Genomic DNA, 20,432 nt, shown 5'->3' with positions numbered 1-20,432 from the left:
GCTCTCTTAATAAGGACATGTTCGGCTCAGAAAGGGGTCTTTGTAGAGCCTGGGGTTCACCGCTTTTCTGCTCCCGCTTCCTTGGGTTTCAGCCCCAGGTGGAAGCATCACTGCTAGGTAACCTGCCATGGTTACTTAAGAGGGATCCAGGGAAAGCCGCTGTCTTGATTTGCCTCCGAGTCTCTGGAACTATTGTGTCTGGCCTACTGCTGAGAGGGGTGGAAGAATGGTTGTGTCTAGACTCCTGGTGACATTTAGTACAACAGAAAGGGATGTTGGCTGGTCCTACATGATTCTGCCCACCCGACTCACCCAGGGGCTCCTTAGCCTTTGTTGGTCAGCTGTTTGTCTCCCAGTGATGTGTCCAACGCAAGCAAGCTGGGCAGCCTTCTCTTGTGATCTCTAAGGTTTTCATTAGCTAGTTTGGGGAAGTCAGTCTCCAGGCTTTTCTTCCTTCACAACAGTGAAAGGATCTGGCCCTTTGCAGCCAGATCCTCTTAGACAGGAAGCACTGACACAGTGGAATAACAGCTTGGGTTGCTAATAGCAAGGTCGATGGTTCAAAACCACCAGCTGCTCCTTGTGGGTAAGACAAGGTTGTCTGCTCCCAAGAGGACTTCAGTCTCAGAAGCCCTAAGGAGCAGCTGTGCTCTGTCCTTAGGGGTACTGTGAGTTGGAAATGACTGGGTGATGGTGGGTTTGGGTTTTAGTGCAGGAAGTGAGGAAGGTTCGTAAGCTCCAGGGCACAGGGTGAGTGGTGAGACTTGAGGAACAGGGCCTGAGTCTTACAAGGGGTGTTTCAAGCACCCTTTGGCCCTGCTACTTTCTTCACATTGCACATCTGTGAACTCCCAAGTCTCTTCTTGTGGGTGTTTAGCATATAGTCTTCGGACAATTAATACTTGAACATGAAAACAGAAACTACCTCATCTTTGTCTCTCGGTGTGGCTGCTAGCTGGCTAATTGTAGATTAGAAAAGAGCAGGGCACGCAGAGGGATGCAGTGTATATTTCAGGTTCCTTTGAAAATAGTCATTGAGGCTTCTGACAGATTATTTTAATCCACAGCTTTTCTTTCATGTTGGGTTCCCCCTCCCCCCCCCCCGCCTCCCTAAACCAGTGACATAAAAAAATAGATTCATCTGGGGGTTTACATTGGCAGGATGGACAAAGGACTTGAAGTCCTGCCCCATAGCCAGCAGACACACTTCTTAGTTTGTGCTGACGTCCCTCCGGGATTACTTTATAAACTGACCTGACAGACTTCCCAGGACAAGACTGAAACAAAAACATCACAAACGAAAACATTCATAATCAGTACACCCTCCTCAGAGTCTAAGCTCAATATACCAGACACTTAGAGGATCAAGAGCGGTTTTATACTCCATGTGGTGCGCTTGCAGGTTCAGAAGTAGCCATTCTGTGTGTATTTCTACTTCAGGCCGCAGTGGTAAGGTAGTGGGACCCATGCTGACTTGGATAATGAGCAGCTGGGAGGATGGGGTATGGTGTGTCGGGCCAGAGGAGGAATGCTTCAGTGGTTCTCCACCTTCCCAACGCCGCGACCCTTTAATACACTTCCTCAGATTGTGGTGACCCCCAACCATAAAATCATTTTCTGCACTTCATTACTGTACTTTTGCTACTGTTATGAATCTGGTGACCCCTGTGAAAGGGTTGTTCAACCCCCCCAAAGGAGTCTTGACTCACAGATCGAGAACCGCTGCTTTAAAGAGTTTTACTTGGGGCTGGGAGCTGGGAACGTACATCATCAGATTGTAATCTCGCTTCCTCACTTGCTCTTCAAGATATGGAAAAGACCCTTCTCGGAGTTTCCACTCAGATTCTAATCTTACTTATCTCAGTTTTCCGACACCCTTCCATACCCACAACCTTGGCGACTTCATTGATTTAGTGGAAAGAACATACAGGGTCTGAATTAACATGGAGTTTGAGGTTTTGAGCTACTTAGGTTGTCCTTGGAGAAGCCACTGGGCCTCTGTAAAGCGCAGCAACCCCACCTGTGAATTGGGGGTGCTGATTAGCTCATTGTGGTGAGGGTTGGTTTGTGAGGGCACGTGGGCTGTGGGGGTCAGATTGCAGTGAACTTCCATAACTACCCCCTAACAGCGAAGTTTCTTTGTACTACTCCTTAGAAGTTGATCTTCTCTTTCGGAAACTTGGAGCAACAATTCCCAGTTGGCTGTGCTGTTGGGTGATTAAATGTGTGTACTTGTGATTATCAGGATGCCCCTCCTGGCACCCCGGCCACTGTGGTCCCAGGCTAGCCATAGCTGGTTCGTCTCGGTGAGTGCTAGATAGTAAATGACCAGTGGATTCTGCACCACGAAAAGAGTATTTAGGGGAGGGAGGGGGAAAAACGAGGAGCTGATGCCAAGGGCTCAAGTAGAAAGCAAATGTTTTGAGAATAATGAGGGCAACGAATGTACAAATGTTCTTTATGCAATTGATGTATGTATGCATTGTGATAAGAGTTGTATGAGCCCCCAATAAAATGATTTTTTTAACAGAGCATTTAGGAAATACCTCCCCAGCTCACTGCCCACACAATGCCCGGGTATGTGTGGAGGAGGAGAGGTAGGGACAATGTACCTGCATTTCCTGGCATTTTCACATGGGGAGTTGGTTGGAAGCTAAAATGACCCTCTGATACTTGTGTGTGTGGTTTGGTCTGTAGTCAGTTACAGTCCCATGTCTTTTATGAACTACTGTACTATAGAGTTGCCAAGTGGGTATTGACTCGGTGGCAATGGGTTTGATTGGGTTTTGTGCCATAATTTTTGGACCCCCGGGTGGCGCAGATGGCTTCCATTTGTCTACGACCCAAAGGTCGGTCGTTTGAGTCCACGTTGAGACACCGTGGAAGGAAAGGCTGGTCATCTTCTTCCATGAGACTGTGGCTAGTTGCTGTAGTCTATTCAGATTCACGGGGGCCTTAATAAAGAATATCGCGAGCCTTACCATCCACGTGGGTTTGAACTGACACCCTTGCAGCTCATAGTTGAGCACTTGGCCATTTACCGCGCCTGTGGAATGCCCTTCTACTCCAGCCGGGACCATGGAGCTGCCCTGTCAGAACGAACTTGACAGCTATGGGGGAAAAAACAAAAACGTTTTTAACCCCACTATCTGCTGATAGATATTGTAAAGCTATAAAGACCATAAAGTTAGTAGAAAGTGAAAACCTTTGGTATGTGTCTAAATATTGCTTAAAGCAGAAATGGTCAGCTGAGCAGGCATTCTGTGGGAATGGTGTTTTTGCAGGAGGGAGATTTAGCCAGAGAGATTTCCAAAGTGATATTTAACAAAGCATTACATTTAGTTGCTGATAAATTTATTTGCTATGTCCCTGTTTCTCGAGAGTTTCTTTAGAGGAGCAAAACCAGTGAAGAGACACACACACACACACACACACACACACACACACACGGCTTCACATAGTTCATGGAAAAATAACTTTGAAAGATAATGGATTGTTGGCATAAACATTTTTAAGTCCCGCCTCCTCTGATAGAGACTTATTTCAAAGATTGTGGAGACCTTCAAGTCCCAAATGTATAGGTCAGACTTCTGACTCATGATTACAGGAACTGATGGACCCCAAATTGTCAGGTCAGATGGCAGGCTTCTGACAGTGTCCTAAGGAGCAGAGTTCCAATTGGAGGGTGAGCAGTCAGATGGGGAACCCATATATGTAGGGAGAGAGCTTTGCCAGAGCATCCATCTAGGATGGGCTTCAAAGGCTCATGGGAAAGTCCCATTGTCTTTTAGTTTCATTTTCCCGAAAGCTTTTGGAAACCCCCTTGTCTATTGGACATCTTCAAGGAAACAAGGTTAGATATCAGCTGTGGTTAGCTTTTCCCAATGGATAGACTGCTCACACAGGATCACAGGTGGAGGGTGGCCTCCTTACAGTATGTTGTGCAAAAGCAGCCATCCAGCCTCTGCCAAACCCCAGGGAGCCATTGCCTAGCCACTCGGACACAGAGCATTACCCATCACACCCAGGAAGCGTATAATCCTGAATGAAACCGTAATTTGAGGGTGAGCTCAGAGATCTTGAAAGAGAAGAGTTGGGGGCGGGGAGAGAGAGTGTTTGGAGGTGAAAGGCACCGTGGTCCCTCCTGTGCGGAATGTAAAAAGAACCTGGCTTATCGCTTCTTTTTCCTACGATTGCTCATGTGTGGCGTGGCTTGTTTTTCTTCTAGGATGTAGAGAAGGAGAAGGCAACCCACAATTACCTCAGCGAAGAGGAAATCAAAGAGAAGGTTCAGGAGTACAACTTAGCTGTCACAGACAAATTGAAGATGACCCTGGTAAGCGCTCCCGGTGCTGTTGGGCTGACTCTCGTGGAAAGGCGGCTGTGAGCTGCAGGCGCCACGGCTTGTGCGGTGTTAAATCTCCGAGTAACGTTTGCAGTGGTCAAGGTATGCAGGATGGAAAATGCATGATTAAAATGGAACCTGTGTTTACAAATACCTTTATCTCATACCCAGTGGCTAGGTTGGCCCTAAAAAGCATAACTCCCTGCAAATGGATTTAGAAACATATTTGGGACCCCAGAAGAGTTTTAGTATTGAGTGCAGTCTCTGCCAATTTAGCAAGCATGGGTCTATGTATCTAGAGTTACTCAGAGATTCTCATCAGATCCCAGAGACCTTTGATCTCGTCTGTGCAAAACTTGGGGAGTGTTCTGGAGGGATTTTGTGCCCGTGGATTGAAATACAGCCAGGCTGGGATTTTCCTCAGCCTGGTGCCATTGTAAGCTGAGGTGTGTGATGTGCAGCTGCCCACCTGTTTCCACAACAATCCACCACACTGTTGGAAGCACCGTGGGGAGTGAAGGTGTAGGAGGGAGAAGGAGACCGGCCTTGGGGACAGTGAAACAAGAGCTGACAACAAAGATCGAGTATTCATGTCCCTCTGAACTGAGCTGCGCTTGTGCCTTGTCCGCCCACTTGCTGACCTTCTACGTGGTGCCAGCCCACTCTTGGTGTGAGTGTCCAGGAGCCCCGAACCGCTGCTGCTCAGTTGGTGTTCTGTGAACTGGCAGGGCGGCCTGTTTAAAAAAGGCTCTACTGAATGCCATGACTCTCCAGGGAAGAGCCGTTCAGTATAAACCTGGTGAAAGCCCCTTTCCTGCCCAGAGGGGCTCGTCCCGAGGTGGGCGGGGCCCGGATAACCCACTTCTTCCTCAGGCGTCAGTGCCCCACTGTTCCACAGGGGTAGTTCTTTCTTCAGACTTACGTTTTATATCCAAGGAGAACAATGCTGCCTGCTCTACCTGCCCCTACCCCCCACATACAGATTGAAGCAGACACATATTTCCATATAGTGTAACACGGAGAAATGTTGAAGTATTTGTACAGTACTTCCTATATGACTGGACAAATGAATTAATATTGTAAACTGGTCTTTTGGAAAAGAAGGGAAATAAGGGACCAAAACCCTCTTTCATGGTCTTCTGTAACGCAGGCTCTTAGAGCCCAGGAGAAGTTGTTTTCACCCAGCACTGCAGTGATTCCCACCGCACCGACTACCTGAGACGTGAGGGCAAGGGGGAGAGGCTGTGAAAACAGAACCATTTATTGCGCCTTTTGGCACTCTCAAAATTCTTGTTCTATCTTCAGTTAGGACAAGTGCTTTTGATAGCTCTGATTCACATTGTAGCAAGGGTTAGCCTTAAAAATTCTGTTGTTTGCAATGCCTGAAATGTATTATTATGTATCCCATGCGATAAGGACCATGGGAGTCCACTCTGACTCTCAGAACCGGATCAGGCAGAGTTGAACCGCTCCCTATGGTTTCTGAGGCTGCAACTTTTTATAGGAGCCCAAAGCCTCCTCTTGCTCCCTGGTGCATTTGAACTGCCAACCTGGGAGTTTGCAACCCAGTGTGTAACCAACCCACTCTGCCACCATATACAGGGGGCTGTATGAGGTCACCTCAAAAAGTTTATGGGAAAATTCCATTATCTTCTTTTTTAAAAAAATCATTTTATTAGGGGTTCTTAGAACAATCCATACGTCAATTGTCAGCACCTTTGTACATATGTTGCTGTCATCATTTTCAAAACATCCTTTATCTTTTCATTCCATTTTTTCACTAACATCTTGAAGCCCAGTCTGTGATGTGCATTTGGTTGCTCTTTAAGTGTAAGGCAAGCTTGCAACCCAGTGTGCATCATAGTAGCCCCCCGGAAATGAGCATAGCCTGCCTTCTTACTGCCCTTCCGCTCACTGATTACGCAGGCATTTCAGGTCCTAATTGTGACCTGCCTTTTTGTGTCAGAGCCGGGCATCAGCTGAGGATGAGGAGTCCCCAAGCCTCACTGGGTGCTGTGGTTTGGCTGGCATGGGCTCCAAGGAGCTGGACCTTCACAACAGGGCCTGGCCTTTCAAGGCTGCCACCAGGCGTGGGGGGGGGGGGGAGGGTCCTTTGGGTCACCACAGCTGTGGTGTGTCGCTCTCCATCTGAGTTCATTCCTGGGGAAGAGTTTAATCTTCCTAATTTGTGTTGATACGAACACCCTGTTATGGATTGAACTGTGCCCCCCCCACCTCCTAATATGTGTTAAAAACCCTAACCCTGTGGTACCCCATTGGGGAGTCAGGTTTTCTTTGTTATGTTAATGAACCCATCTCAATCTTGGGGTGTCTTAAACCTAGAAGGGGCCCTGGTGGTGGAGTAGTTAGGCTTCTAACCACGAACTCAGCAGTCCGAAACCACCAGCTGATCCTCGGGACAAAGACCAGGCGTGCGACTCCCAGTTCCAGTCTCGGAAACCCATGGGGGCAGATCTACCCTGTCCTATAGAGTCACTGTGAGCCCAGCTGACCAGCTGGTAGGGACTTTGGTTTAGTCTTAAACCTACCCTCCTTTGAAATATGAACAAAGCAGATTAGACCCCGAGAGGAGCTAGGAAACACAACTGGGGGGAGTTATTGCCACTTGGAGACCACCCAGGAACCTAGAAACACAGGGGCTGGAGAAACTGAGGCACAAAGATGCTCCCGAGCTGACAGTGCATGCTTTCTGAACTCGGATGTCCAGCCTCCCCGGCTGTGAGGACACAAGGCCCCATGTATGACAGCCCCACCCATGTGAGGTATTGGGGTTGCAGTAGCACCAAGAAAAGCAGGCCCCCCTCTTGCCCTGATGAGCCGCTCTCACCCCACCTGTGTGTGCTTTTTCTTCCCACTTCAGAATTCGAATGGGATTTACACTGGTTTCATTAAAGTTCAGATGGAGCTCTGCAAGCCTCCCCAGGCTTCTCAGAGTCCCGGGAAACTGGCGCCCGGTGGCAATGGCTGCGTGAATACGCTCCACATCAGCAGCACAAACACGGCCGGGGAGGTGATCGAGGCCCTGCTCAAGAAGTTCCTGGTGACTGATAGCCCTGCCAAGTTTGCACTTTATAAGCGCTGTCACAGGGAAGATCAAGGTAGGCTTGGTGCAGAAGGCATCCTTCTAGGTCAGTGGCTCTCAACCTTCCTGATGCTGTGACCCTTTCATACAGTTCCTCATGTTGTGGTGACCCCCCCCCCTAACCATAAAGTTATTTTCGTTACTACCTCATAACTGCCATTTGCTACTGCTACAAATCGGGTGACTCCTGAGAACTGCTGTTCTAGGTCTGGGCTGAAAATGTTTGCAGCTTTCTGCTTTTACTTCCGCCCTTTGTCCTTCACAGAAGGCCACTTGTGGGTGTGTCTGACCACTGAGTCAGCGCCTCAGGGACACCATCTGACAGCGCAGGTCTGAGTGCTTCCTGGCTGTCCACACTTTGAGATGGACAGCTGTGGGGCTGCGGGCAGCAAAGGCATCCACATGTGGTGGGCGGTTATGGAAGGTGTGGGGAAGTGTACCTGGGGGTCGTTTCGTGTGTGTTTGTGTGTATGTATGTGTAGTTTTTTGATTTTAAGTCTCAGTGTGGCGCACATGAATGCCTGTGTGCTTGGCATTGCCAAGAGCAGGTTGCACACTTGATCTGTGTCAGTTCCTGGTGTGGGGATGGGGGAAACATGAGTTCTTAAAGATGGGAGATGCGTGTGTCTGTCTCAGACTGCCTGTGTAAATGGTACAGCTCTAAGTGCTTCTGTTTCCAAAGTTTATCTTGCATGGTGTTGCCTTGGGGCCCTTGGGTCCTTACCCCCCAGAGGCACCTACAGCGGGAGAATGACAAGTTCATCTGGAGTCTTTTCTGTCTGCCTGCATGGAATACTCACATTCAGAAAGAAAAAATCCGATTATGGCATGCTGCCAACCAAGATCCTGCAGGCCAGGCCAACCAAACTCCGTGCCGTCACGCCAGCGCGGACCCCTAGCTGCTCGGTAGGATAGCCTAGAACTAGCTGCCCCTGAAGCCCCAGCTCTCTCCCGCAGGCCAGGCTGTCGAGCAGAAGTCGACGCCAGTGGTAGGTAGCAGTGATGGGGCTGTGCTTTATGTGCCAGCGTGGAGATGGTATCTGCGTGGGAGCAGTAAGCCGTTTTAAGTGTGCTTGGCTTTCCTGTCTGGAGCTAAAGTAGCTGGAGGAGAAGGTAGGCTGCCCTCGACCAAGGGCGATGCCCTTGCAGTTACTGCGGAACGAACCCAGCCTGCAGACGTTGACGGAGAGCCTGCCTTAGGCTGCTGTCCGCCTCATCCTGGAGTGCACAGATGAGGAGGCCAGCGCTCCTGTCCCCAAGAGGCCACGGGCTTAGCTGGGTGGGGAAGTTTGTGTGGTCCGGGAAGCTCCGACAAGCTGGCCCTAGAGGTATGTGTTTGTAGCTGGAAACGACACCCGCATGTCGAGATGCCCCAGTGGCATGTTCATCTCGCCAGCTTCTCTGTCTCCCTTCCTGGATGTCAGCTGCACACCCCGACAGGAATTGTGTCCCAGTGAACCCCTCCCTCAGGAGCCCCAGTGGCACAGGTAGTTAAGCACTCGGCTGCAAGCCGAAGGTGTGCAGTTCTAACCCCCGAAGCGGCTGTGGGAGGAAGGCATGGCGGTCGGCTTCCGTGATGGTCACCAGCCTTGGAGCCCCCTGTGGAGCGTGCTGCGCTTTCCTCCGGTGTCACCGTGAGTCAGAATTGACTTCACGACAGTGGGACGTCTTTCTTTTGGGCTGGCCAACCTTCGCCGGCGTCAGCGGGGTCGGTACCCAGTGTGTGTGCAGCAAGCAGGGGAGACAGCTCTTCGCGAGGCCAGCTCTTTGCCGAGTTTGTGTGAGGATCCGAATGGAGAGATTGGCTCCCAGAGCTCTGTTTTCAGGCTGTGCAGAGGCGCCTTTATACGTTCATTAAAGGAGCTGACATTTAGCTGCTTGTCTTGTTTTCTGAAAGGGAGGAATAGAACTAATTAAAAGCTTGTTTGGGGACAAACTGGTGGCTGTTGAGTTGACCCTGGCTCCTTGTGATCCCGTGTATTGACAGTCTCCTTGGGATTGGCAGTGGCTGATTTTTTCAGGGGGTGGGAGGGACTTGCCAGGCCTTTCTTCTTTATTTAAAAAATCATTTTATTGGGGGCTCTTACAGCTCTTATCGCAATCTACCCATCCATCCACTGTCAAGCACATGTGTATATATGCTGCCATCATTTTCAAAACATTTTCTTTCTACTTAACCCCTTGATATCAACTCCTCATTTCCCCCCTCCCTTCCTCACCCTCTCACCCTCCCTCATGAATCCTTGATAAATTATTATTATTTTCATATCTTACATCATCCACTGTCTCCCTTCACCCACTTTTCCATTGTTCATAGAATCCCTGGGAGGAGGTTAAATTTCAATCATTGTGATCGTTCCCCCCCTTGATCCCCCCCACCTTCTCCTCCCACTCCTGGAATCACTACTCTCATTATTGGTCCTGAGGGTTTATCTGTCCTGGATTCTCGTGTTGCCAGTTCTTATCCGTGCCAGGCCTTTCTTCTGAGGCCCCTTTGGACAGATTCAAACCGTTACACTTTGTTAGCAGCCAAGCATCTGAATTGTTGGCACTACTCAAGGACACCTGCCCATTTAAATCCATTCTTGAACATTATGTCCTTACTAAAGGCACAGTTTATACTGGCCAGGTAGAAAAGAAATAGCGCCGATTTCTTCCCGCCTTGGACAGCTAGTGAAAAGACGAGACAGGATGCTGAATAAGAGGGGAGCCCTGTAGCATAATGGTTACAAGTGTGGCTGCTAAGAGGAGAGGTCAATGGTTCAAAACCACCATCTGCTCTGAGAGGAAGAACAGGCCATTTGGTCCCATAAAGATTACAGAATTACCCCCTGGGACAGGTTCTCTGCCACATGAGGTCCTATGAATTGGAGTTGGACTGAGTGTAGCAGGCTACACCCTGGTCTGGTGGGGTGGGGAGGGGAGGGTGTGCCTGCTCGTAGGTAATGGGCTCCTTGTTTCCTTCCTCAGTCTATGCCTGCAAGCTCTCGGATCGGGAACATCCGCTCTACCTGCGCTTGGTGGCAGGGCCCAAGACGGACACTCTTAGTTTTGTTCTTCGTGAACATGAAATCGGAGAGGTGAGTGTTCATTGATTGCCTTCAGAGCAGCTGATCCAGCTTTATTGCTGTCATCTGGTGATGGTGCCGCTGGGGGGTGGGGGGGGGTGTCGGTGGGGAGCCTGGGTCTGTCTGCTGTGAGAGGCGGTCCTGTGGAAGATGGCTTCCTGTGTGTTTTTATTTATTTATTTATTCATTCATCCATCCATTTATTTATTTATTTATTTATTTTTTGCCCCTGCTGGGATTGTGTGTTTTTTAATGGTCAGAAATGATCCCAAAGTTAGTCTTAAGTATAATTCTCCTACAGCATGATGCTGGTCTGTAATTTGCAGAGTTGTGAGACAATTTACCCCCCCCCCCTTTTTTTTTTTTACACTGATCCCACCCAGAGGGCAGTCTCGCGCTTCCACCTGGGGGGGGAGGGGGGAGAGGCAACACCCTCCATGTGCTTGCTCCTTACAAAAGTCTCCAAGCCAGCTGTTCTAATGGGGAATAGAGAAATTCTGTCTTCTTACTTCGCAAGACCCTCTGTGTATTTTGTTACCTCCCCTTGCCTGGTTGGATGAGCATGAAACTGTTCACATGTGCATCACATGTCAGTTTCTCTCCAGGGATGAGGGTGTTAGGCCTGTCAGTTTCCAGGAAAGGGCATTTTAGACAGGGCTTGGAGTCCATTCTTTCTGGTTTGGCCCCCTGCTGAAAATTTCCCTTTCCACCCGGGAGATTCCCAGGCAATTCTTACAGATCCGAGTCCATGTTAAAATGTAGACTCTGGCTCAGTATACCCAGAATGGGGAGGGTCTCAGCAGGCAGTCGGACCAAAGCAGTTCGAAGCCCTGCCTCTAGATCCGATGTCAGCTTTAGACGCCTCTTGAGCAAATCTCTCCACCGGGGGGTCCCAGTGTGCGGGGGTCCCAGTGTGCGTCTGGAGCGGGAAATGGTATAACTTCTTGCTTCTAATCCCTCTGCTCTCAGCTTTAAAATCTGGAAAGAGTGGGACTAAAGGCTAAAGAGTGGTTTAGACTCAACAATGTGAAATGCACGTCATGTTTTATTGGCATCTACTTTTCACATCCTATAGTTTAATCTTTCGGTCATTAATATGGATTAACTATATAAATTAATATGAATAATTACTAAGATTTGTATAATCATCACTACAATCAGAATCAGAACATTTTCTGATTCGTAGTAGTTAGCTCCTCAGCTCCTCATGTTCCCCCATCCCCACGCCACCAGGCAGTTCTCCATCTGGTTACTATCTATAAATCTACCTATCTTGGAAAGACACTTCTGAAAGTTTTTTTTTTTAACTATCAATGTTTGGAGTTGGTTTTTTTTTTAAAGTCAAACTCATTTTGGGAAGAGAGGTTGGGTGCTGGAAATGTGTTATGGGGCAGCTTCCAAAAGGAAAATCCCATGGTTTTTCCATTCCTTTTTTTTTTTTTGGGGGGGGGGGTCACACCTCTGCCTTTATTGTGAGCACAGGGGAACCTCTTTCAGAAAGAGTAAAAAAAGACCCAAAGTGTAACTTACAAAAGGAGGGATCCAGTGAAGCCCTGGTTGGTGCCCCGAGGGGGTGGGGGTTGACTGTCATATGTAGATGCCCACCCAGAGCAGCAGGAAGAGGACCCCAAAGCCCCCCAAAATGAGGCCACCAGGGAGATGAGGAGCTCTTTGTAGATGTCCCAAGCGCACTTGGTGGAGGTCACCTTGTAAACGAAGAACCAGGTGATGAAGAACATGCCAATGGCCAGGAGCAGCACCACAGTCAGATGGGGGAAGACAGCCGGGTTCACGGAGCTGGTATACCTGCTCATGGAAGAACACTTTGACCATCCATTCCATTTCTTCTGTGAACGTTTTGAAGCCCCTTTATATGAGGAGCATTTCCCCTGAGTGTCAACAAATAGGTTAGCATAGTGTTCTTGAAGTTTTACTTTCTTTGTTATTGAACTATTGGCACAAACCTGTCAACCTAGTTTCAAATCTTACATTGCCTTCAAAGCCTAAAGGCTAACTGAACACAAGTCTTCTGTGGTTGTCGGAGTGGAAGCAGAGTTTTCCAAGTCTTTCTATTGAAAATGGGGCCCCAGTAGTGCTGTGGGCTACACATTGTGCTGCTAACCACAAGGTTGGTGGTTCAAACCCACCAGCTGCTCCCAGGGAGAAGGCTGAGGCCATCTGCACCTGTGGAGATACAGTTTCAGAAACCCCAAAGAGCAGCTCTACACTGCGATTCAGAATTGATTCTATGGCAGTGGGTGTGGGGTTATGGTTTATTTGGAGAACTTAACATGTGAAAAACAAAGTGGGGAGGGTCTTAAGGGGGTCCAGAAGAAATCATACAATGGTGGCTGCTGCCACTAGAGGGCAGTGAAGAGAAGAAGGTGGACTAGAAGACTTGAAGAGGAGCTAAGATTGTGTCTCTGGGTGGTGCAGTTTGTTCAACTGCTGCGGAAACGTTGAAGGTTCGTGTTCACCCAGTGCAGTGACGGCTGATTGTAGAAGAAGGTGACTCCGGTGAATCCAAGTGGAAGGAAGAGCTGGGGCGGCTGCTGAGCTTCCTGTCAGGAAAGGGATAGGTGCACTGGCGTTGGGGACGGGGAGTCTTAGGCCCCGAGAGAGGAACCTTGTGCACTGAAGGCTGATTGCCATGTGCTGAGGGGTTGGGGGGGAGGGAGTTCAAAGGAACCAGAGAGTTAAATAGAAGTCCAGGGAGACACAGGAAGACCCTCGACCCGGTGGATTGGCACCATGCCGCGCAGTGAGCTCAAGCAGACCCCAGCGGTGTTTTCTTCTCTGGTACCCAGGCAGCTTCACGTCAACAGACGAGGTGCCTCCTGACAGCCACGTATCGCCGGTAACGTGCTCATCAATAACCTGCTCGTTTAAACACTGCTTTTCAGGTGCTGGGCTGTGAGCGGAGGGAGGGTGAGGGCAGCCTCGCCTCCCTCTTGGCACCCCTGAGTTCTGACCCTGCCTAAGATCCTGGCCTTTTTGTTTTCTCTCTCGTGTGTTCCTCCACAGTGGGAAGCCTTCAGCCTTCCTGAACTCCAGAATTTCCTGCGCATCTTGGACAAGGAGGAGGATGAGCAGCTTCAGAACCTGAAGAAGCGCTACACGGCCTACAGGCAGAGGCTGGAGGAGGCCCTCAGGGAGGTGTGGAAGCCGGATTAGCACGAGAGCCCACAGCCACTCAGGGACCGTGCGGGCTGCTCAGAGCGGGGGGAGCCTGCGCAGGACAGCAGCGAGCGCCCTTCTCCAGCGGCGTGTCCCCCTCTCCTTATCTCCAGACGTAGTTCTCACACCGCACCCCGTGCCTGCCTTGGCCTGCGTAAGGGGCACTGCAAGCTTGTTCTGTCCACACCGCGACATTACCTCTCGACAAGCTGTGACGCTCTGAGAGTGGTCATCGGGCAGCATTCTAGAGTGCTTTGTGGCATGGACTCTGGGTTATTTTATTTTTCCTCTTGTAGTTATTTTAATTATGTTGATGATGTTCACGATGATGATATTAAGCTTAAGGATGTGCAAATGATTTTTTAAGCTCAACTAGGAATCTGAATGCTTGTTTTATGTTGAAACTACCTTTTTTTTTTTTTGGTTTGGTTTTTATGTCAAAGGAAACTATCCATGAGAATGGAAAGGCCCAGGAGCCCAGGAACAGTGTGGAGTTTGTGAAGGATACTGTAGGCGTTGGGCACAGAACGCAAAGAGCAAGTTTGGAAGAAGGGTAGAGGTGCGGGTGGAGAAAGGGAGACAGAAAGGGGCTTAGTTAATAAGCTTGTGGTGTCGAGGTGCGTTTGTAAACTGGCTTTGCAACGCTCATATTGTAGGATTGATTGGGCAGAATGTAGGGACGGAGCCGCAGAGGGCCTGTGACCGGAGCTGACTGGAGAAGTGGAAACTTGGTCAGAGGGGACCTTTTGTCCCCAAGTCTGTCCTCCTGGAGTGGAAGGTATAATTGGTGGAGTTTCTCGGGGGAGGTGGGGCAGTCCCCAACCTGTTCAGCTGTAGTTTTTCCAGAGATGGTTTTCAAGATTAAAAGGGGTTTGGGCGAGTAGTGGGGCAGCTGTTCTTCTGGCTGCTGGCCAGGTGATGTATCTGGGAGAGGGCCCACAGCAGAGGGCCGTGTGACTATGTCTGGCCGGCACTCTTTTCTCCCCTCCACTTCTCCCCTCCCTCTCTTCCTTTTCCACGAGTCTTCCTCCTCCTCTTTACATTCTCCCCCTTCCTTCCCTCCAGCCTTCCTTTCCCCTTCCTACCGCCTTTCCTTCGCTTTCATTTATAAATCCGACATCATATACCACAGGGGTATTGGTTAAAAACCCAATCCATTCCCACGTCCTTCGTTTGCAGGACTGTGAAGTAGAAGGCAGCGAGGAAGTCGTACCACAGGGCAAGGTTTTTATTTTCCATGGAACTAGTATCTTTTCCCAGAAGTGCCCTATGCTACCAGCCAAAGAAAGGCCTGCACAACAGCCGCCTTCCTTCAGTTGCACCGCGGTGCCCTCCTGATGGGTGATCACAGTACCCAGGGCCTGGAGACGTGTGCTGGTGCCGGAGGCCTGCCTGCCCGGTCGTAGTGAGCGGTAGGCAATTCTTGATTATGAATTCCCAAGGAATTATTAACACTTTGGTGACACCTAATGGATTCTTTTTGAAATTCCAAGGTGCTTCAGCTCTTTGCTTCATAAGTGAATGGTGCCTTTTATTGCAGTTCTGAGGCTCTCCCTGGGTGGCCCTGCTGACCATGTTGGAGGCAGAGTTCCTCATGCTGGCTGTTGAGGGCCACGCAGTTACCGAGACAATCTTACCTTCCTTTGCTTTTAAGGAAAATTGGAAAAAGAAAAGTAGAACTAGCGATTAAAAAATGTATATATATATATCTATGGCACATTTTGTTTAATTTTGCATGGAAGGTTTTAGCGTATCAATGAGTTTTGGGTGACACTGTCACCCAATATATTCCTTTTTATTGTTCAGGGAATGCTTTCATGATTTTGATCCTGGTTTTACTGATCCAGACTAAGGCTTGGGTTTGAGTATCCTGCTATCCACCACCTGGTCTTTTTAAGAACCCATCCCAGCTCAGCTGTAAGCTTATATTGTGTGAAGCATCTGTTTCTTAGATAAAGACACTGTTAGAAACTGTAAGACATAGCAGATAGCTATCTGTGAATTTTAAAAAAAATTCTTTTTTTTTTACTTGAAGTAGCTGGTCTAGGTGGGAGGCATCCTCCTCCTCATGTGTATCATCCAGAACTTCGCTGTCACACGCACTACAAGTGGCAGTTCGGAGAATTTGCTGTGCTGAAGTTGTCCGCTCATAGTTCTTCTAAAAACTGGTAGCTCTCGCAGACCCCAGTCACCGTAGTAGCAGATGCTTAAGTGCTTGGAAACAGCAGCAAGAGGGCACGAAGGCCAAGAATGAGGGCTGGAATCGGGTTTACAAGTTCTGGGGTGCCATGAAACTTAAGCGTGGCTGGTTTCAGTTTGATGGTACAGGCGATGGTATGGGGAGAGATGGGTAAGCATTTTAAGTCGCAGAAGTAAAGTTATAATATTTATAATTTCTGAGATTTATTTTTATAGGGAAGATTTTTTCCCCCCCTTCAAATTGTTTCTGGAATGTCACATTGTTTCCATTAAAAACTGCAGTTGTTACTTGGTGCTGGTGTGTTTCATTTCTAACAATATTCCGATCCAAGGAGGTCACGGAAAGGAGACTGAGCTGCTCTTGCAGTTCCGTGGCCGGGGTGGAGGAGGGGTGGGGCGGGCAAGGGGGCATGTGCCAGGTTGAGACTTCTTGGACCAAGTTTGGGGTCCAGGAGGCACATCTATTCCCCAAGAGGTCATGTCTTTTCTTTTTTTTAAAAATTAATTTATTTTTTACATTTTATTACGGGCTCATACAACTCTTATCACAATCCATACATATACATACATTAATTGTATAAAGCATATCATACATTCTTTGCCCTGATCATTTTCAAAGCATTTGCTCTCCACTTAAGCCCTTTGCATCAGGTCCTCTTTTTTCCCCCCTCCCTCCCCGCTCCCCCCTTCCGTAAGAGCCCTTGATAATTTATGGATTGTTATTTTGTCATATCTTGCCCTATCCGGAATCTCCCTTCCCCCCTTCTCTGCCGTCCATCTCCCAGGGAGGAGGTCACATGTGAATCCTTGTAATCAGTTTCCTTTTTCCAACCCACTCACCCTCCACTCTCCCAGCATCGCCCCTCATATGCCTGGTCCTGGAGGTATCGTCTACCCTGGATTCCCTGTGCCTCCAGCTCCCATATGCGCCAGTGTACAACAAGAGGTCATTTCTAGCACCTGTCTTATTCTCTGTGGGTGCGGCTTCAGCTGCTAGCCTCAAGGTAGATGGTTCCAACCCATTCTCTGCTCCTTGGGAGAAAGATGAGACTGCTCCCATAGAGATGTAGAATCTCAGGGACCCTATATAGAATCCCTATACGCTGGACTCAGTACCAGTGAGTTTTAGTTGTCTTCTTAATAACCTTAGCCAAGTGTCTACTCACATGACACCTTTCAGTTTGAGAATAGCTATTTTAATTGTGAAGTATGTATCTCTCATTTGCATATACATAAAGCCCAGGAATTGTGGCTCCGTCCCCTGGAGTTGACTGGGTCCTGCCACCTCATGCCCTGCATGTGGAGGAGGGTGTCAGGGCTGTGACTTCTTTGGAAGCTGGTGCCCAAGCCCATCTCCGCCGGCACCTCTGGGTGGGCTCCAGTCACCAGGCTTACAGTTAGGAATAGTTCGGGCCACCCAGAGACATGTGAAAACAGCTTACAGAACTATTACAAGGAGAACCTCCCGTGGGCCCTACCAAAACAGCATTGCCCATTCCTGAGGGATCTGCTCCACCTCCACCCCACAGTTATTGGCCTGGGGCCCCCTGCACATCCCAATGGGCAGCTTTCAACATTCTGGCCCATGCACCTGACTGACTAGGGATGGGAGTATTTGGTGTGAACCTCCCTGGCCTGAAGGAGACCCCTTAGTCTCAGGCTGGAGTTTTGCTGCGGCTCTTACGCTAGACTGCCCCCTAATGGGACTAGGGAATGGAAACGGCTGCCCGCAGCTGGGGAGGGAACTCATTACAAGTCAGTGAGTGCTTTTCGGTGAAAATATTAAGCTAGAGAATTATGGCTCTAGAAAAATCTTTGCATTCTTTGAAATATGCAGAAGAACCCAATTAGGGAATTCAGCTTTGGGTTACTGCCCAGATTTTTGTCTGGCAAAGGGAGTTTACTGCATGTAGGAATTTTGAATTGTATTTGGGATACTGTCAGATGATCCTAAGCTTTCATTTTTTTTTTACAGGGGACACATCTGCATTCTACATAGCAAATGTAGGTACGCCTGCTCCTTACCTGTTATCCCCGAGTCTGACATCGAATGACAATAGTAAAAGTATCCCAGTAATTTGTCCTTTGCCAGCATACACCTGGCAGTAACTCAGGTGTGATGGGAGAGCTATACTGGCTGTGAGGGTTAAGGTGGTGTGTCACCTTGGCTGGAGCCCTGGTGATGTGTTTGGTACTTTGGGCTGCTAACGATAAGGTCAGCAGTTCAAGACCAGCAGCCACTGATCCGGAGAAAGAGGAGGCTTTCTGCTCCTGTAAAGAGTTAGTCTCAAGAACCCACAGGAGCACTTGACTTCTGTCCTGCCCTACAGGGTCACTATGACTTGGCTTTGACTCAGTGGCAATGGACTTGCTTTTTTGGTATTCAGTGCAGTTTAATAAAGAACCGCAAGTAAACCTGTGCTCAACGTTGCTTACTAGTTAATTCCCTCCTGCACACAAGGGGCTGTGATGGGTCAGCATCAACAGCACTCGGCAGCGCACCTGCGGAGTGCTGAGCATGCAGGAGGCCCGCCCTGAAGCGCGCATCAGAGGTCAATGAGTGTTCTTCCCTGTGGGGTACCAGTGTGGACGTCCCCCTTTCGTAGATGGGGGAACAGCCCAGTGACATTCAATGACCTGCCCAAGGCCACTCTCCCAGGCTCGCATCAGGTTTTTCACATCCGTTGCTAATTAAAGGCCGGGCAGATTGCCTCCGACGAACAGGCCTCCCGAAAGCGGACCTGTTCAGGTACAGTTGGGATTCGTGGGAAATGAGAGGACCGTCTTCATGCCCCCAGGACCCTCCCCTGCGTTCTTTTCACGGCCGCCCATTTGCCTTTCCATTTCCGTGATGATACTAAGTTACAGACGCCTGCCTCCCTGCGTGCTCTCTGGCTCAGCTGCGTGAGCGTCAGCACCGCCTTTGCACCGCTCTGCTGAGACGGAGCCAGGGTGACGAGTAAGGTGACCAGCTTCATTAAGGGAGGAGGCAGTGACGGAGCCGCCAGATGCTGCCGAAGGTTTGACTCATTTATTTCTGTCCATGAAGCTTCACCCTCTCCAAAGGGGATGAGTGTTCAAGGCTGCAGTTTACCTCTTGTCTGGTGGCACTCTCGAAACAGCTTAGAAAGAGGTAGGGCAGGGCAGAGTTTGGAAAAAACAAACACATCTTTTGTGTTAAATGCTATTCATTTCACCTGTATTTTTTTGTTATGCTTTCTCATGGTAACTCCTGATTAAGAGGTTAGGGTGGCTGAGTAGAGGGCAGGCCCTTTAATACTCTTGATTCTTTAAAAAAAATAATTTTATTGGGGGCTCTTACATGTCTTATCACAATCCATACATCCAATGTGTCAAGCACATTTGTACATATGCCATCATCGTTTTCAAAGCATTTTCTTCCCGCTTGAACCCCTGACATTTAGCTCCCCATTTTTTCTCCCTCCCCTCCCCTGCCCGTCCTCCATCACGAACCTTTGATTAGTTAAATTATTTTTTCCATATCTTACATCGTCCTCCATTGCCCCTCACACACTTTTCTGTTATTCGTTCCCCTGGGATGGGGTTCTAGTTTGATCCTTGTGATCAATTTCCACTTTCTCCCCCCTACCCTCCCCTCATCCTCCTGTTATCTACTCTCCTTCTTGGCCCTGAGGGGTTTATCGATCCTGGATTCCTTGTGTTGCAAGCTCTTATCTGTAGTGGTGTGCATGTTCTGGGATAATCCGATTTGTAAGGTAGAATTGAGATGATGATAGTGGGGTGGAGGAAGCACCAAAGAGCTAGAGGCAAGTTGTGTGTTTCATGGGTGCTATACTGCACCCTGACTGGCTCATCTCTTCCCTGTGACCACTCTGAGGGGATGTCCAATTATCTACAGATGGACATTGGGTCTCCACTCCATGCCGCCCTTCCCCCCCAATCCAGTTCACCTTGGGTATGGTTTTATTCTGGGTCTTAGATGCCCGATACCTGATCCCATTGACACCTCATGATCACACAGGCTGGTGTGCTTCTTCCATGTGGGCTTTGTTGCTTCTGAGCTAGATGGCCACTTGTTTTATCTTTAAGCCTTTAAGACCCCAGATGCTATATCTTTTGATAGCCAGGCACCATCAGCTTTCTTCACCACATTTGCTTATGCACCCATTTGTCTTCAGTGATGGTGGAGGGAAGGCGAGCCTCGCAGAATGCCGGATTGTTAGAACAAAGTGTTCTCGTGTTAAGGGAGTACTTGAATACTCTTGATTCTTATGCTGAGGCAGCACTTGGCAGTATTGGAACCCCGAGGCCATTGCTTGGCTTAACATTGTGGAGAAAATTCGGCATTGGAACATTCCAGGGCTTACAAACAGTCAAACATTAGGACACTTTGTAAATGTCGAGTTTGGATTTAGCTGTGTTTGGGGAGGACATTAACTAGGTGAGTTTGCTGTGCATCTTAACTGACAGTGCCCTTTGGTATTTGAAGGCATGTATCTGGTGTGCGTTGGCCGGACAGCGCCACTCTTCTCTCCATGGGACGCAGGAAGAGCCAGAT

The 20,432-nt window shown here is 48.9% G+C and overlaps 1 protein-coding gene and 1 pseudogene across 1 annotated transcript in view; one reads left to right on the top strand and one right to left on the bottom strand.

Moving 5' to 3' along the window:
* RASSF3 (Ras association domain family member 3) overlaps positions 1 to 16,178 on the top strand; it is an 87,441-nt gene extending 71,263 nt beyond the window's left edge. Inside the window, exons 2-5 of the mRNA XM_075551338.1 lie at positions 4,229 to 4,336; positions 7,227 to 7,464; positions 10,419 to 10,528; positions 13,541 to 16,178. Coding sequence (XP_075407453.1) covers positions 4,229 to 4,336; positions 7,227 to 7,464; positions 10,419 to 10,528; positions 13,541 to 13,690 — 606 coding nt within the window. The 3' untranslated portion in view covers positions 13,691 to 16,178. The remainder of the gene's footprint in view (positions 1 to 4,228; positions 4,337 to 7,226; positions 7,465 to 10,418; positions 10,529 to 13,540) is intronic.
* Positions 12,104 to 12,330, bottom strand: LOC142450846 (dolichyl-diphosphooligosaccharide--protein glycosyltransferase subunit TMEM258 pseudogene; annotated as a pseudogene).
* Positions 16,179 to 20,432: the final 4,254 nt, after the last annotated feature.

The sequence above is a fragment of the Tenrec ecaudatus genome, chromosome 6 (assembly GCF_050624435.1).
Source record: "Tenrec ecaudatus isolate mTenEca1 chromosome 6, mTenEca1.hap1, whole genome shotgun sequence".
Lineage (NCBI taxonomy): Eukaryota > Metazoa > Chordata > Mammalia > Afrosoricida > Tenrecidae > Tenrec > Tenrec ecaudatus.
The sequence above is the reverse complement of the archived record's forward strand: the minus strand, read 5'-3'. Positions and strand labels throughout refer to the sequence as shown.